The 17,795-nt window shown below is 51.6% G+C and overlaps 1 protein-coding gene across 1 annotated transcript; it reads left to right on the top strand.

Moving 5' to 3' along the window:
- Positions 1-6,920: 6,920 nt before the first annotated feature.
- LOC309603345 (olfactory receptor 14A16-like) lies at positions 6,921-7,850 on the top strand (the record flags this gene model as incomplete). The annotated part of the gene is made up of 1 exon (XM_082338215.1): positions 6,921-7,850. One exon carries the CDS (start codon positions 6,921-6,923, stop codon positions 7,848-7,850), a length of 930 nt encoding a protein of 309 aa, XP_082194341.1.
- Between the last annotated feature and the right edge of the window lie 9,945 nt (positions 7,851-17,795).

Here is a 17,795-nt window from a genome sequence, read left to right as displayed (position 1 = left end):
GCCATCCCCACCACAGCTACACTGACCTGTGCCTGTGCCTGCTTCCTTGCTTCCAGCACCAAGCTCTGGGTCTCTGAGCATTTGCCAATGCCTCTGAGTTCCCCACAACCCATCCCGTTTCTTCCAAAGCCTTGCTAGTGCTGCTTTATCACCCAAGAGTTCCAAGGCCCAGACATGCGAGAATCCTGTTTAGCTCCACAGCCCAGCACTCAGCTGCCCATTCTCCTTCTGCTGCTGCCTCCAAATCAAGACTCAACCTATTTCACTTCAGCATGACAGCCCCCGACATGTCAAGTCTTCTTCCTGCCTTTAACACACTCACTGCTGCACCTGCACTGCTCTCCCCCTGCATGCCCATGTGTCTCACCAACCCTTCCTCTTCCCCCGCAGTGGTGGGACCTCACCCCAGGAGGGCTGTGCATCCTCCAGGCTCAGGGAGGTTTCCTGACACCCACCCAAGTGTGAGGAGTGGAGGAGGGGAGGAGAGCCAGGTCAGGTCATGGGGCACGATTGAGCACAGACACCCCAAGCAGTGGGCGTTCCCCATCTGTCAGGCTGAGCCATGCACATGCGATGGAAATGCCTGTATCATCCCTGATTTGCACAGGAGGGGCCTTCCTTCCTTCCATCTTCCCAGGACAATCTTCTTCTTCTTCCTCCTCCACCCACAGACATCCACTGCTTTCCATTGCTGGCTTCAGACACGGTTTTAAGGATTCACTAACACCATCAGCCACCCCCTTTCTTTCTCACCGACATCCCCTGACCCTCTGTCCCAGACCTACACATGGCCAATCACTGCTGCTCAGGGCCACTCATAGATACTGCCACTTTTAAGGAAATCACAGAAACACCTGAAGGATTATTGATGCATTATCGACAGAAGACGCACTAGGTTTGCATCTCAAGAAATGGGATGCCAGAGGCCAAGGGAAGGATGGTCTGCGCACTGTCATGGGATTTGAGAACCTGAAACGTGCTCTCTTCTCCCTGTCTCCTGGACATCTAAAGAGGACTCACACTTCTCTGCACTTCAATTTCAGGCGTTCCTGGGAATCTCAGGAGGCATGGCATACCGATTCCTGGGTTCAAGGAGCTGGTCAAATGCCTTTTGTCTCTTTCCGCAATGATGGCTTCAATGCCAGGCTCATTTGTAGACTCTGTATGTGGATGCTGACATTCCTTGAGCAACTGGCTCTGAAAGGATTAACATGCTAGGCTGTTATTCTTGGAGGGTATAAGGACAGTAAAAAAGAAGTTGGCGTTGGGCAACTGAAAAGGGAAGCAAAAGATGTGGTGAGGGCTGTTTGGGGACACCTGTGAAGCAGCCCTCAACCTGATGTGAATGACTTCTGGGGTCAGGGAGAACCTGAGCGCTCTCCCAAATTGGAAACCATGAAGGGGAAGGAAGGACAGCATCATTCAGGCTGGAAGGGACCTCGGGAGCTGTCTGGACCAACCTCCTGCTCAAAGCAGGCTCAGACAGAGTACTCAGGCCTTTATCCAAACACATTGTGGTCACGTTCCAAGATAGAACCAGTGCATGCTCCCTGGGAAACAGCTTCCAGCACTTGACTCTCCTTCTGCTGGGAAAGTTTCTCCCTCTATCTAGCCTGACCTTCTCTTGTTTCAGCCCATTGCCTCTTGTCCTTGTGTCATGGACATGAGCCTGACTCCGTCTTCCTGGGAACTGTGCGATGCTGCTACATGTTTCCCACAAGATCTTCTCTACTCCTGTCTGAACAAGCCCAGCTCTCTAAGCCTCTGCTTCAGCAGAGCAAGTTCTCCCACCCTACTGACCTTGGTGGCCCTCCACTTTCCTGGCTCCAGTTTGCCCAGGTCTCTCTGACATTGTGGCATGTCAAAACCTAGGAAAATATTCTGGCTATGGTGTGAGAAGTGCTCAGCAGACTGGCTGTGCTCCGGCTCATACAGCCCAGGATGCTGTTGGCCTTCTTTCCTGATTGCTCTTCTTTTGCCTAATGGAACCCAAGGACCACCAAAGCCTTTCCCACAGAGCTGCTGCCCACCTGGGCAGTCCCTGCCCAATGTCGTTGCATGGGCTTAGTCGACCTCAAGGGCACAACTTACTGCCTATTCTGAGGTTCCTATTGGCCCATCACTCCAGCTTCTCTTTGTTCTTTGGGATGGCCACCCTGCCCTCCAGTGGTCTTCTACAAATGTTATGAAAAAGCACTCTCTCCTGTCCACTGAGTCATTAAAAACACATTAAACAGGGCAGGTGGCAGGACAGACCCCTGCAAGACCCTACTAGCTAGGTGCCTCCAGGCAGAGTACCAGACACAGATAAAGGCCTTCTGAGACCAACAATCTGTCTGCTTATTTACCCATCTCCACATCCACCCAGGCAGACCAGAATATCCTAACTTGGGCACAAGAATATTGGGAGGGTGAGGGGGGTGATGTTGAAAAGTTCACTGACTTCCAGGTCAAAAGACAACCACTGCTCTCCCTGGGTCCAGCAATCCTGTCCTTTCAGCACAGAAAGCAAAAAAGATGGTGAAAGACAAGCTGCCCTGGGTAAATCCTTCTCTTTTAGACACCCAGAAACAGAATTCGAGTGAACATGACCTGGGGCACAGCCGTTTGCTCCTCTGCACATCCTTTGGGCATTTTGAAAGGCGCGTGCAACATTTGCACTTTCCTCATTGTCAGGGAGTTCCCCCAGTCTCCACGACCTTTGAAAGATGATGGAGAGTGGCCTTGCTGTGACATGGGCCTGCTCACTCAGCTCCCTGGAATGCTGCCCCTCCTGTCCCATGCACTGGGAAGGACGGAGTTTTCTCAAGTGATCCCTGACTTGATCCCCATCCACTGCTGGTTGATCTCCTCCAGAGTCCTGCCCTGAGTCACAGAGGCCTGGGAGACCTTGCTGGGGAAGGCTGAGGCAAAGAGCACACCGAGAATCTCACAGCTATCTACACCTGCTCTTCCTAAATTCAGCAGTGGCCACACAGGATCTTTGTTTTTCCTTTAACTGTTCCTGAAGCAGTAAACACTCCTTATGCTGCCCTTCAATTGCCTTTCAAGTTCAGACTGAGTTTCGATCTGGACCCTTGCTGTGCTTGGAGGATGCCGTCCTTGAAGAGCAGCTGTCCTGAGCTCTGCCACCATGTCACAGCTCTGTCTGCTCAGGAACAGCTCCAGCTCCTCCTGCCTGTGCCCCTGGCTGAGGGCACTGCTGCACATTTGGGCTGAAGCAACAAAGCTGTGCAACCAGGCCAGCTCTGATTTGCTGTAAGGAATCCTGGTACCAAGTGTCCAAGACCCCCTGTGTGCAAAAGCTTTTCTTCAGAGCAGAGGGATGGCGTGGAGAAAAGAGAGCTGCATGTCTTTCTAGCACCATGTCTAAAGACCCAGCATGAAATGCCTGTTTCATTGAACTGAGGATAAGTCCCCAGCTTGAAAACGTTAGATCTTTCCTGGTCCCCTTCCTAGGTGTCCTGCCTAATGATGGGGAAAAAAAAAAGGGGGAGGGATTCTCATGCCCAAGTCCTTTCCTGAAAGGAGCAATGACACTGTGATAAGCAAGTGTCTCCCCGCAGCTGAGGAAGGGAACATAAGTGATGCCTTCAGCCTGTTTCACAGCAGGTTCCCCCGCAGCCCCAGGGACACCTGGAGGGAGCCCAGAGGGGCAGAGAAAGTGGTGCCTTGGGCTGGGCCTCTGCTGCTGAGCTGGGCTGGGCTCCTGGGATGGAGGGAGCTGATGGCAAGTGGGCAGCACTGCAGAGAGACAGCTCTGCCCAGGAGCAGCTGGTTAGGCAATTAGGTTAGGCAATGTAGGGATGTCCACGGGTGTTGTGCCATTACAGTCAATGGTGATCTAGCATATGCAGCTGATGGAGAAAATGGCTGATGGCTATGGCAATGGCTACATCTGCCCCCCTGACTACCTCAATAGGCTGCCCTGAACATAAGGAGTAGGGAAAAGTTCAGATGTCCTAAACATGGGCATCTGCTGTTGGCCAAAGGAAGTCCCCTCTAAGCTCAAGCATGATGCCTCCAGATGCTTCCCTCTCTGTGAACCGCTGCATTACAGCTTGCAGTTACCTGCACATACCTTGGACCAGCTCTGACACCTCAGATGTCACCAGGTGTTTGAGTCTGAACAGCTCACTCCTTCCCTCCATCCCCAGCAATTACCACGGGAGCTGAGACAAGAGGCTCCCAGGCACCAGGTTCCTATTTTATGTCCACCTGAACGGATGCAAGAGGAATACCACCTCCTGTGGGTTTGTGGCAGCCACAGATGAGAGCTGAGGTCCCTTCCAGCCCCAGGACTACAAACAAAGGATGAGGAGCCTCAATTGACTCAGCGGCATCCCTTCCCTCAGCAAGGGTAAAGGAGCTCTGTCACTGTCCAGGTTTTCTGTCCCATACCAGAAGTAAGGAACGGTGATTCTCATGCCCAATTCTCTCTCTGATAGGAGAAATTGCATTGCTGGAAAGAAGTATCTCTCCAGAGGTGGGAGAGGGGCCACAAGTTATTACTTCAGCCTGTTTCACAGCAGGTTTCCCAGGAGCCCCAGGGACACCTGGAGGGAGCCCAGAGGGGCAGAGAAAGTGGTGCCTTGGGCTGGACCTCTGCTGCTGAGCTGGGCTGGGCTCCTGGGATGGAGGCAGCTCATGGCAACCAGGCAGTGCTGCTGAGAGACAGCTCTGCCCAGGAGCAGCTCCTCTGCAAAGCGCGGCAGGGCTGAGGGCACTGCCTGCAAGTGCTGAGAGGAGAGGAGTGAGGCAGAGAGACTATAAAGGCAGCCTGGAGTGGGAAGATGCTGAGAGCTCACTGCATGGGAGAGATCTTCACATGCCTGTACATGGTAAGTCTCTGGCTGCAGGACAATGTAGCTGGTGTTCCTGGAGGGATCTCCAAAAGCTGCTACATCCCACAGCCTATGGGATTTTCAGGATGACTCTCAGAGTTTCTCTAACGTAGAGGATGAGGACGTGCTGCAGAGGAGGACTTCCCTGCTGCACCATCAGAAAGAAAAGGCAATACAGCTGCCTTCCTCTGGGGTTTTGAAGATCGGTGCGCACCTGTGGGTGCCCAGGGCTGTTCTTCAGAGCAGGGTCACTGCACCCCAGTGGGCTGTGCACCAGGGCAGGGACTCTGCCGTCTGACCGGGTCAGCACTCAGCCTGCCCAGGGAGCGCCCTTCAAAGCTGTGGGGAGAACCTGTGGGTGGAAGCAGGGCAGGATCCCTCTTCTGTCCAGAGGGTGCAGCGTGGGTCAGGGCTGCTCACACTACTACATCACCCAAAGGACATTTGCAGAGGGTCATTTTAAAGAGGGATGTCAAGGTAGGGGATTGCCTGAAAGGGAAGAAATCTGTGCTTTGAGTTTTTCCACTCTTGGTTGGCTGGGTGGGCAGTGCGAGATGGGAATTTATTTCTCTGCTCTGCAGAAGGCAATGAGACCCCAGTTCTCACTAGGACTTGTCTGAGCTGCTCCTTAGCCCCTGCACACACAGAGATGCCCCTGGGCAGTGCCCTGCTGCCAGGAGGTGCCTGCAGGGCAGAGCTGAGCACACAGCAGGTGGGATGGCCTCTGTGAGCATGAAAAGGGAGAAGATGTGGGTATCAGGCATCTCCCTGCCATCCCCTGCAGTGCAGATGCTTTCCTTTGAGCAACCCCCTGGTCTCCTCACTCACACAGCAGAGCCTCTGCCTTTAATGGCACAGAGACATGCTCATGATTTACCTTCCCAAGCAGCCTGACCACCAAAGAGAGTTAAAACTCAAGGGTTCTCTCTCTGTCTCCCTCTCCTGCCTCTCTTGGCAGGGCTCCTTTGGCATGTTCTCCTCTTCTCTCTGACGCCCTTCTTCTTACTGTTACACTCATTGGTGTGTGGGGGTGAGGATTCAAGTGCAGCTCAGACACCAACGCTGCGTGTGCTGTCATGCACATATGGCCATGGAGGAAAAGCATCCAGCTCACACCCTGTTCACCTGTGGGGCTCTGGGGACTGCAGTGTGTGCGGCTGGCAGGGATCTCACCCTCCCTTCAGGACATAACAAATTCAGGACAGTTGACTCTGTCCTTGGGAGGTCCTGCTGGGCTGCAGGCTGCCCTCCCGTGGGGCACAGCTCTCCCAGGGCATCTCTGTGTTATGCAGGAGCCCCCTGGAGAAGACACCTCGGTGCTAAGGTCATTGAAATGCTGCTGGGTGGCTGCCTGTGGGCAGCTGCAATGAGCCCTCTGAGTCCCTGGTTGGGAAGGCAGAGCTGAGATCCTCCTCAGGTACGATGAGATGGGGTGAGGGATTTGGAGATCTGCACTGGGAAACTGGATTCCTCTGCTCCCAGCACTGGCCTCTTTCTTTTGGGGGAACATCCAAGTGCGATAGTCCTCCAGGTGCAAGAGCTGCCAGCACAGGGCAGCTGAGAGCAGGGCTGATGGACAGAGCGGCTGTCCTCACTCTGCACTAAGGGACAGTCCCTGTGCCCAGTCTCAGCACCCACAAGGTTTCCCTTGCAGTGCAGCAGAAATGCCAGGCATTGCTGCATTCAAACCACTCCTCAGCTGTGCTGGGACAACTAGAACAGAAGGCACAACCCAAACTCCCCACAGCTCTGCTCTGCAGTCAGGTGAATCGAGAGCCACAATGCTGAGAAGTTTTCTTATATCACAAGCAGATTTAATCTACGATCACCCCGAGTTCCTATTTACCTACTGCTGTAGGGCAGGACTGAATCCTGCAGAGGCCCCAGCAGAGCCTCCTGCTCCCTGGGGCACCCTCAGCCGGCACCAACCAGAGCTCACCAAAGGTCTTCTGGAGAAGTGAAAGGCAGTTTGGGGGCTTTCTATAAGAAAGTGAGTAGATTTTTCACAAACCAGTCTGCCCTAACTTCTCCCTTCTTTTACCTCCTTGAACAGATCCCCATGGGCAGAGGGACACAATGTCCAACGGCAGCTCCATCACCCACTTCCTCCTCCTGGCCTTTGCGGACACACGGGAGCTGCAGCTCTTGCACTTCTGGCTCTTCCTGGGCATCTACCTGGCTGCCCTCCTGGGCAACGGCCTCATTATCACCGCCATAGCCTGTGACCACTGCCTCCACACCCCCATGTACTTCTTCCTCCTTAACCTCTCTCTCCTCGACCTTGGCTGCATCTCCACCACTCTCCCCAAAGCCATGGCCAGTTTCCTCTGGGACACCAGGGCTATCTCTTACTTGGGATGTGCTGCCCAGCTCTTTCTGTTTGTATTTTTGATTTCAGCAGAGTATTTTATTCTCACCATCATGGCCTATGACCGATACATTGCCATCTGCAAACCCCTGCACTACGGGACCCTCCTGGGCAGCAGAGCTTGTGTCCACATGGCAGCAGCTGCCTGGGCCAGTGCGTTCTTCTATTCTTTCCTTCACACTGTGAATACATTTTCACTACCACTCTGTGAAAGCAATGCTGTGGACCAGTTCTTCTGTGAAATCCCACAGATCCTCAAGCTCTCCTGCTCACACTCCTACCTCAGGGAAGTTGGGCTTATTGTGGTTAGTGTCTTTGTCATCTTTGGGTGTTTTGTTTTCATCGTGCTGTCCTATGTGCAGATCTTCAGGGCTGTGCTGAGGATCCCTTCACAGCAGGGATGTCACAAAGCCTTTTCCACGTGCCTCCCTCACCTGGCCGTGGTCTCCCTGTTTCTCAGCACTGGTGTGTTTGCTCAATTGAAGCCCCCTTCCATCTCCTGCCCATCCCTGGATCTGGTGGTGGCAGTGATGTACTCATTGGTACCTCCAACAGTGAACCCCCTCATCTACAGCATGAGGAACCAGGAGCTCAAGGATGCCTTATGGAAACTGATCCAGTGGATGCCGTTTCACTGACAATAACCTGTCTTCCCTGCTCTGCCTTTTTCCCTGAGTGTATCTTAGGCCACAAGTTTACTTTTTTCTGCTGTGATAATTCTACTTAGGGATAGTTTTCTGGTTTTAGACTCCTGTAGACATTTGATCCTGTTGTGTCTGACCCTTGCAGAACACCATGTCAGATGTGGCCCATCAAATTGTAGCTCTTCAAGAAAAGGGCACCTCCTGGGTGCTGTGCCTGAAGGCTGGGCTCTTCTTCCAAAGTTCATTCCAAGAAAATGTCCAAGGAATTGGTCTTTTAATGTTTCCGGTCTCCTTGTGTTCTCAGTCATTTTGGGGTTAAGCTCATGGTAACGTTGGTTTCCATTGAATAAAATGGTCCGGTTTTAAAGGCTCTCTTCTTGGTGTCCAATGTCAGGGGAGATGGTCCATGAGCTCCCCATTATCTCCTCAGGTTCCTTCGTGTCTGACAGGACTGATGGTATATACCAGACTTTTTGGAAATGAATTTGGAGGCGTGAGGAGAGGATGGGGACTCAGCACATGCTCTGGTGTTGGAATGAATGGAGACTCAGAGGTGAAACACCCTCAGAGGTGAAGTCCCCCAAATGTAAAGCACTAAATTCAGGTATCCACGAAGAAGGGCTAAGGCAGTGCCATAGGAGTCAGTGGGAACCCAGCAGGCACAGGGAAGGGAGAGTGGGGAGAGCTGCAGGAGCTGCCTGAGGACCCCCAGGGCCAGGACTCTGGTGCTGTCCTGGAGAGTGGGGCTGGCGCGAGTAGAGGAGGGGGCAAATTCAGTCAGGTTTGGCGATCACCTACAAGATGAATTGAGGAGAGCCAGAGAGTGCCTAGCCTCTGGTTCCTCATGCCCTTGTGGCCAGCACCAGCCGTGGGGCTGACGGGGAGCCTGAGTCCCGCTGCCTGCCCCGCAGCAGCTGCTGTGGCCTTCAGAGGGGCTGGGGCTGTGGGGTGAGTGCCCAGAGCTCTGCAGCAGCCTGCGCTGGGCAGTGCCATGGAGCCAGCCCAGGCTGGGCTGCTCTGCTGGGCTGGGCTGGGCTGGGGAGAGGGCAGGGGAGGTGGGGAGAGGTGGGGAGGGTCTGGGCTGGGCTGGAAAGAGCCCAGGAGAGAAAAACACCAGTGCAGAGCTAAGGTGTGTGAGTGTGCGGGGTAGGGGCAGCCAGCACTCCCAGTGCAGAGCCAGGCATCATGGTGAAGAAAGCAAGGCATCAAAGGTGCAGAAGAGAGGGTCCTTGTCTGCGCCATGTTTCCAGGACACCCTGGGGAAGCTGCCCCAGGAAATTTGTCCCAGACCAGTCCCACCCACCGGCCATTTCCATCTCTGGCCATACACCCCAGCCCTGAGGAGGATCCTTTGCTGCATGGTCACCACCATCCTCCTATGGGGCTCAGTCATACCCAGCTCCACTGCCATTATTAATCAAAAGGGAACCATTTTCCTACTGACAGCCATTACACACCAAGTCCCACAGCTCTTGCCACAGCTGGTCTCTCAGCCAAACCTCTTCTCAGGCAGGTCCAGCTCAATCAGGTGCTCGTCTCGACTGATTTTTAAAATCTCCATTAACTGAGTTTTTACCAGCTGGCCTGGGTCTTTGCTCCGGTGTTTGGCTCTGAGAGAGTTCGTATAAACTCAGCTTTCTCAGCCTCTCCTTGTCCATTATGTGATCCAGGCCCCAACCTTCCTTCCGGCCTCTGCAGCACTTGCTTCAGTCTGTCAGGGTCTTCCTTGTGCTGCTGAGCCCCAGGCTGGACACAGCAGTCCTGCTGTGGTGGTCCTGTAGTGGGTTAGCCTTGGCCAGCAGCCAGACACCCACCCAGCTGCTCACTTGCATCCCCAGCTCAAAAGGACAAAGGCAGAAGATAAGGTGGACTAGCTCATGCGTCAAGATAAAGACAGGGAGATCACTTACTCATTACTGTCATGGGCAAAGAAGAGATGACTTGGGGAAGATCAGTTGAATTTATTGCCAATTAGAAGACATTTGGATAGAGAGAAAGCATAGCAAAAATATTCAAGACCATTTCCCCACCCCACTCCTTCTTCCCAGGCTCAAATTACTCCATTGCTCCCAATTCTTCTAACCACCCCAACCCCAAGAGGAGCTGGGGGGATGGTGAATGGGGGTTAAGGTCAGCACAGAACATCTCTGCCACTCCTTCCTCCTCACACTTCTCCCTTGCTCCAGCGTGGGTCCTCTCCACAGGATCCCACTGTGTTTGCCGTCAAGGCTATGTGTTGTTCATTTCTTTCTGTCTTACTTTTCTCCTTCACACTCACAGAATGACAGAGATGTTGAGATTGGAAGGCACCTCTGGAGTTCATCAAGTGCAACTCCCCAGCTGAGACACGGTCAGCTAGAGCAGGTTGCTCAGGACCTTGTCTAGGAGGGTCTGGAATACCTCCATGGATGGAGGCTCCTCAGCCTCTCTGGGCAACCTGTTCCAGTGCTTGACCACCCTCACCGTGAAAAAGTGTCTTCTTGCATTCAAATAGAATGACATGTGTTTTTATCTGTGTCCATCAGCCTTTGTCTTGACAGTGAGAAGAATTTGGCTCCCTTGTCTTCATTCCTTCCCTTCAGGTATTTATGCACATTCATAATATCCCCCAAGCTCTCCTGGATAATTAGTGAAAAAAGTATGCTTTTTCTAATGTTTCTCTGGAGCGCTCCATACAGAAAAGACATGGACCTGTTGGAGCCGGTCTAGGGTGGGCCACAAAAATGATCAGAGGGATGGAACACCTCTGCTGTGAGGAAAGGCTGAGAGAGTTGGGGTTGTTCAGCCTGGAGAAGCAAAGGCTCTGGGAAGGCCTTCTTGCTGCCTCTCAGTAATTAAAGGGGGCTTAGAAGCAAGATGAGGACAGACTTTTGAGTAAGGCCTGTAGTGATAGGACAAGGAGTAGTGGTTTTAAAGTAAAAGAGGGGAGATTCAGACTAGATATAAGGAAGAACTTTTTTATGATGAAAGTGGTGAAGCACTGGCACAGGTTGCCCAGAGAGGTGGTAGATGCCCCATCCCTAGAACCATTCAAGGTCAGGTTGGACGGGGCTCTGAGCAACCTGATCTAATTGAAGATGGCCTTGCTAACTGCAGGGGGGGTTGGACTAGATGACCTTTAGGGGTCCCCTCCAACCCAAACCATTCTATGATTCTATGATTCTTTCTATGATTCTGTGATAAGTAAGTACAGTGCTGGGATATCTTAGGTGACTGAGGAGCATTAGCAGCAGAGCCACCTGCACATTGCCTTGGTCACCTGGAACCAGTGCTGACCTCTTGCCAGTTTAAGGCAGCCCCCACGGAGGGGTACCTCCACCCCTGCTTCCCTTCATGGCTTCATCTGTGATGACCCTCAGGGGGCCCACTGACACCCTCAGAGTCCTGGAGATTTGAATCATATTTTATAGGCTTCTTCAGCGGCTTGTTCAATCTCCTTTCAGTAGCTGCAGTTCAGGAACTTGGCAGCAGAGGGCTCATGGAAATGCAGATACCCTAACATGCCATGGCCCTCTGCAGTTCTCTTTAATGCCTCCCTTCTTGTGTGGTTCATTAGAGAGAGTTCAGGAGTACAGTCTAAATGAGAAGATGTCAAAAAGAAATAACATTTGTAAAAGATTTATGCATTTTCATTATTTTCCTGCTTACAGAATAAACAATATAGACAATCTCCAAGTCGTATAGATCCAGAGGGTCTCATGATGAAGTATGAACATGCGGGCAAAGCAAGACCCTTTCTGTCAGACACTCTAGAGACACTCTTCATCCCACCCACCCCACCCCAACCTGCCATTTCTCTCACCAGTCACCTGAAACTCACATCACTTATGTTAAAATTGAAGCTTTTCCCACTCAGGCTGGAGCTGAATGTCTCAGCCTCCATTTCCTTCTGCTTTCCTTGGAGAAGTGGCTGCACAGACACACAACATTTCTCTTAGTTAACAAGAACAAAATCAAAAAGAAAGAAAAAACAAGAGTAGTTCAGTAAAGAATAAAATATATTCGTCAGCTGTCCATGAAGTCCAAGTTGCCTCCACTAAATCCCACTTGTACTTTTGAGGGGAAAATCTTCAGTGAGATTAGTAGGAAAGGGCAGAGAGAAAGGCAATGAAGGAGTTGGCTACAGAGACAGTCAGGAGACAGGAGCAGCAAGCTTTCAACTGCCTGAAGCTCCAAGCAGCACCTGGGTATTTGGGAGGGGTCTGAGGGAATGGAGAGTAATGGGAGGAGGAAAACCAGATGAACACTCAAACAGGCATCTGTGCAGACAGTCTGCTGGAGAAGATGACTTGAGAAATGGTCAGTTGAATCAGGACATGTGGGAATACCTAGAAGATTAGTGAGATTCTGTACACTCCATACTGGACAGAGCAGTGGTCAAGCAAGTGCCGGGAAGATCAAGGTTTCTTCTCCCGAGAGCAGTACACATCCTGGAGAGTTTCATGATGGCAGCACAGGAAAACATTCTCTCTCTCTGAAAAGTATTCAAACATTTCAGCTGATGAAAATGTTCCCATACTACATAAATGTTGAGAAGATGTCCTCATCTTTGCAGGCTGAGCTCAGTTCCTGACCAGAAGCCTCCAGGGCCACTTCAGGAGGTCCTGGTGTGCCTGATACACTCACCTGGGACTGGGAGTGACCACAAGGGGCCATGGGAGACCTGGACCCTCCAATGAAAACTGCAGATGGAGGGTGACACCAGGCATCTGTGCTCCTGTAACTCAACCCACCCTGGTTTCCAAAATTGTTCTTAAAAAAAAAAAAAAAAAAGGCACTCCTATTTCTAAATTCCTCCTTCTGAAGTGACTCTCTGCACCCTCCTCCTCTCTGCTTCCATTACCTATGGAGCTTCCTCATGAGTTCCCTCTTCACCCAAGCTGGTCTTGTCAGCTATGTACTCTTCCAATTTACCTACTGCTGTAGGGCAGGACTGAGTCCTGCGCCATGTTCCCTGAACACCCCAGGGAAGCTACCCCAGGAAAATTTGTCCCAGACCAGTTCCACCCACCAGCCATTTCCATCTCTGGCCATACATCCCAGCCCTGAGGAAGGAGCTTTGCTGCATGGTCACTGACATCGTCCTCTGGGGCTCAGTGATACCCAGCTCCACTGGCATTATTTATCAAAAGGAAACGAGTTACCTCCTGACACTCATTACACACCAAGTCCCACAGCTCTTGCCACAGTTGGTCTCTCAACCAAGCCCGTTCTCAGACAGCTCCAGCTAGATCACGTGCTCATGGCCTAGTTATGACAAATATTGAACATTTCCATTGAGTGAGATCCGAAGTCAGAGGACTGGTTTAACTTCTGTTTACAACCCAAAGCACCCCACGCTCTGCAGATATCTCATTGCCTTATCTCTATCCAGAAACTTCCTCATTTCAGCATCTGACGATTGCCTATTATTCTCCTGCCAAGCAATATGGGTACAAGACCGGTTTCATATTCCTGAAAACCTCCCCATGGGGACTGGCAGGTCACTGTAAGGTTCTCAATGCCTTCCCTTCTGCAGGCTGAACAAGGCCCTTTCCTCCACTTTCTCCTCCCAGGCAAGTGCTCCAGCCCCTCAGCAGCTCGATGACTCTCCACTCAACTCCCTGCCAGTTACCAACACCTCCCTTGCTGTGCTGGTGACCTCTGGCCAAGAGCCCAGCAGCCCCACAGGTGCTCCCTCCCTCCTCCCCTTCCCCAGTGGGGGCCGAAAAATGGACACGGTTGTGTACAGGTGGTCTAAGGAGCGATGAGCAGGGGGAGACAATCACTGCCCTCACTCTTTTGGTGAGACTCCAGGATGCTGCTGGCTGCCTTGGCTACCAGGTCTCACAGCTGGGTCCTGTTTTGCCTTCTGTCCCCCACCACCACCAGGGCCTTTTCCGCAGAGCTGCTCCCCAGCCAGGCTGTCCCCAGCCCCTGCAACTGCAGGCTGTTGGGCTCTCCCAGGCACAGGACCTGTTCTTTGTCCTTCATCTATCTCGTGAAGTTCCTGACAGGACAGTCCTTCTGCCTGTCAGGTTTGCCCTGAATGGCATCCCTAGGGCACAGGAATGGTCCTCCCAATATAGTGCCATCCACAAACGTGGTGAGAGTTGCCTCCTCTGGGTCATGGATACAGGTGTTAAACTGCACAGGGCTCAGGAGAGTCCCCTGTGCTGCCCCACAATGCCCCAGTATGTCCCACTGGCCTCCAGGTAGGGTATGACCCCTTCTCCACTGCTCTCTCAGCCTCATCCTCCAATGGGGTTTCACCCATCTGTTTGTTGACCCATCCAGACTGTAATGGCCTAATGTGGGTACCAGGATATCGAGGGAGACCATGCCAAAAGTCTTGCTGGAGTGGAGGTAAAGGACATCCACTGTTGTCCCCTCGTGCATAAAAGCAGTTCCTTCATCAGGAAGGCCATCAGGTTGGTGAGGCAGCATTTACCCTTGGCTAATCCATGCTGACTGCATTTGGACACCTTCTGCTCTTTGAGGTGCCCAGCAATGTCCCCCAAGAGCACTCATGGGAAGGCTCACTCCTCCCCCAAGCGAGCTTGTACAGCCTGGGGTTCCCAGGGTTGCCCTTTTGGCCTCTTTCAACGATGGGTGCAACATTGGCTTGTCCTCACTCCCAAGAGACCTCTACCAATCCCATGACCTTTCAAAAGGGATATTCCAAAGAAATATCAATCTTCCAGTGCAATCTTCCAGTGTAACTTCATTACCACTATTCTGCCTGTTATACTGTGTATTGAATTTATATTCAGATTAAGTTTAATTTAAAGTATTGAAAGAAATTAAAATTATTTATATCAATTTAACTTGTCTCTTTCTTATATTTTCACCTCTCTTGATAGAAGAACCATTTCTAACGTCATCTTTTCAGATGCAGACTGCCTAGACAAAAGCCCATTCCCTTATTCTCCAGGTTTCTCCTCCCCTTACTCTTTGTTCATTCAGATTCCTCTCACCCATCCAGTTGCTGCTTTGACATCAGGGAGTTAAAAGTTTGCCTCTCTTTCAGCAGTCTAATTGTCTCCTTAGCCAACTCTTTAATTATGTTAGTATCTATCTTCTTTGTATCTCCCTACCTAGAAATAGTTCTCCTAAGATTATCCCCTGTAGAAAGGCAACCTCATTAGAGGCAGCTTGGACTTAGCAGATGATTGCAGAGTCGGTTTTCTTTATGGAACTTGACCGTGCTTGACTTTTCCTTTGCTTGTAAATAGGAAAAACCCTTCTGTGCCTGTGTGCAGCCAGGTCTCCAAGGAGAGCAGGGGGGAGATGGTGCAAAGGAGCTGTACCATCCAGCTGCAGAGATCAGTGGAGAAGTCTGCTGTAAGGAAAAGTCCCAGGTGGGCAAGGAGAGAAATGGTGGGGTTGGGGAGGTGAGGTGGGAGGTTGTCAGAGCTCAAGGGACAGCTTCTCCTACCAGTCCAGACCTCCCGAGGAGACACCCTGCAGCAATATCTATTAGAGAATGCTGCCATCACCTCTTCTCTAAACTGAAAAGTAATAAACTACACCCTTGGAAATAAAACCTCATTTTTATTAGAAGCTCTTTGAAATCTTTCCGCCTAACTATGCTAGGAAACAGCTCTAATTATCTGTACAACTCTTGAAGACTTGAAGAAAATGACAGGAAGAGACATAGCTCGTTAGGGCTTGCTTTATTTTAATGAGCCCCATGGTGTATTTTGTGCCAAGTCCTTGAACCTCAGGCACTGAGAGGAGATTGCACAAACCTCTCCAAGAGTCAGCATCAAAAGCAAAACCCAAAGTACCTTGAAGTATTCATAAGCCCCACTGAGGGCCATTACTGGCAAAGCCTCCCCAGGGACTCGTTAGAGCAGAGAACTGGAGGCCCTGATTGCAGGCAGGCAAAGGGAATGTGCAGGCAGCTCAGATGCTGAGGAAACCCTGGCTTTGTTTCATGAAGCAGCAAGGCCAAGCGCTGACCCCCAGCCCCGGGGAAGGCAGGTCCTGTCCCTCACGCATTGCTCAGGGCTCTTCCTGGGGCAGTGGGATGTGGGGGGGTGATGCTGAGTGCAGGACAAGGCTATGACAGCTCCCAGCCTTACTGGGGGTGTGCAAGGAGGCAATGAGGACCCCCACTGCCTTAGGCCAACATGTCTCCTCATAGGCCTTGGTGGCAGAGACGATTGCCATAGTTAAAGGGAACAGCCTTGGCTTCTCTTGGCCACTTCCAGCCTTGCCAGCGCTCTTTGCCATCTCCACCACAGCTTGTCCTACGCTGTCCCACAGCTGCTTCTTTTGCCCCACAGGCTGCAGACACCCATCTTGCTTCCTCACCTTGCTCTCACCCTGCCATTTCCATACATTCACCAATGGCTGTCAACCCTCACACTCTGTTCCTTCAAACACAAGGAGATGGACTGACCACATACTCCTTCTGGAGGACTTCATCTACCACAGCACCACCCTCTGAGTGGCATTTCTTCCTCCTCATGTCCAATCTCCACCATCCAAGCTGCACTGTGTGGCACTGTTTCTCTCTCCTGCTCTTTCCTACATCCAGGGAAAGTTCCAGCATCTGGGAAACCACCCTTGTAAACAGGCATCCAAACCCATCAGCCTTCTTGCAGCCCTTCATCTGACCAGACAGAAGTAACCTCACCATGATCTTCCAAGGCTGTGAGCCTTTCGGCTTCTCGGATAGACACGACCAAGCTGCGTGCCTGTGGCTGTCCCATCCTGTACTCAGGCAGAAGAGACAGGACAGCCAAAATAGAAGCCCCCTTCCTGCACTGAGCCTAGGTCCTTCGGCAGAGGGGGTCTCCCAGCCAATGTGCCAACCAGGTGCCTTCTGCTGGCCTGTCAGAGACACTGGCAGCGGTGAGTTTAGAAGCACATATCCCAGCCACGAGTCAAGGGCTGACCTATCAGCTGTTTCAGGAAGAAGTGACCTCACAGTGCCTTTCCCAGACACATTCCTGCTGTTGGCCTCTCACCTCCAGAGGCAGAAGTGACCTCACAGCCCCCTTCACAGCCATTGGCTTCCTAATAGATTATGAGTTCCTGGGACACATTTGACCACATGATACCGTATCCAGCCACCACCCTTCAGCAAGCAGATAGATGTACGTGAGCAGGTACAAGTAAGCTTGTTTCATCATATTTATCTAATAGATTTCCTACCAACCATTTGAGCAGAGAAACGTTCCTCAGAGGAACGTTGTATTTATATTGGTGCATTATATGCCTCTACTTTTGCCTCTCTGTTTCTCCTTCTTCTTCTGTCTCTTCTTTCTTCAAAAAGCTCTCCAAGGAAAAGATTCATTGAATCCTAGAATAACTCAGCTTGGAAGAGACCCCTGAACATCACCTTGTCCAGCTATCCTGCTCAAGGCAGGGTGAACAAGATGAGGTTGCGGAACGGGTCTGCCCAGTTTGGCATCATCCACAAAGGAGCTGAAAAGGCACTCCGGCACATTATCCAGGCAGTTAATGAAGACAGTCAACAGTGTTGGCCCCACTGCTTGCACTGAGGGATGCCACTAGGAATGGCCACGAGGAGGACTCTACCACTGCTGACATTTGGGCTGGATCCACCAGCCACGTTCCCACCCACTACATCACCCACTTCTTCAGTCCAGATACCTGGACTGGGGACCAATCTGGCTACAAAGAGATTACGGGAAACCATGTCAAAACCCTTGCTAAGGTCCACGTACAAAACATCCCTTTCTTTCCCCTACCCGCACAGGTTCAGCAATGCCTTTCTTCTCCTACAAGTACCTGGAAATGGCTGCAGCAGTATTTGGCCCATTCCCTTCCCAGGGAAAGATGTAACGATGACCAGCCTGTAATTCTCCCAGTCCTCCTTTTGCATTTCTTGAAGAAAGGTTTGATGTCTGCCTTTTCCAAGGACCCCAGAACCTCTCTGATGCCTCTGACACCTTTGAGGGCACAACCCGGAAAGGGTAGCGGGAG

Source organism: Platalea leucorodia (assembly GCF_965183815.1).
Source record: "Platalea leucorodia genome assembly, contig: HAP1_HAP1_SCAFFOLD_59, whole genome shotgun sequence".
NCBI classification, from domain to species: Eukaryota; Metazoa; Chordata; class Aves; order Pelecaniformes; family Threskiornithidae; genus Platalea; species Platalea leucorodia.
The sequence above is the reverse complement of the archived record's forward strand: the minus strand, read 5'-3'. Positions and strand labels throughout refer to the sequence as shown.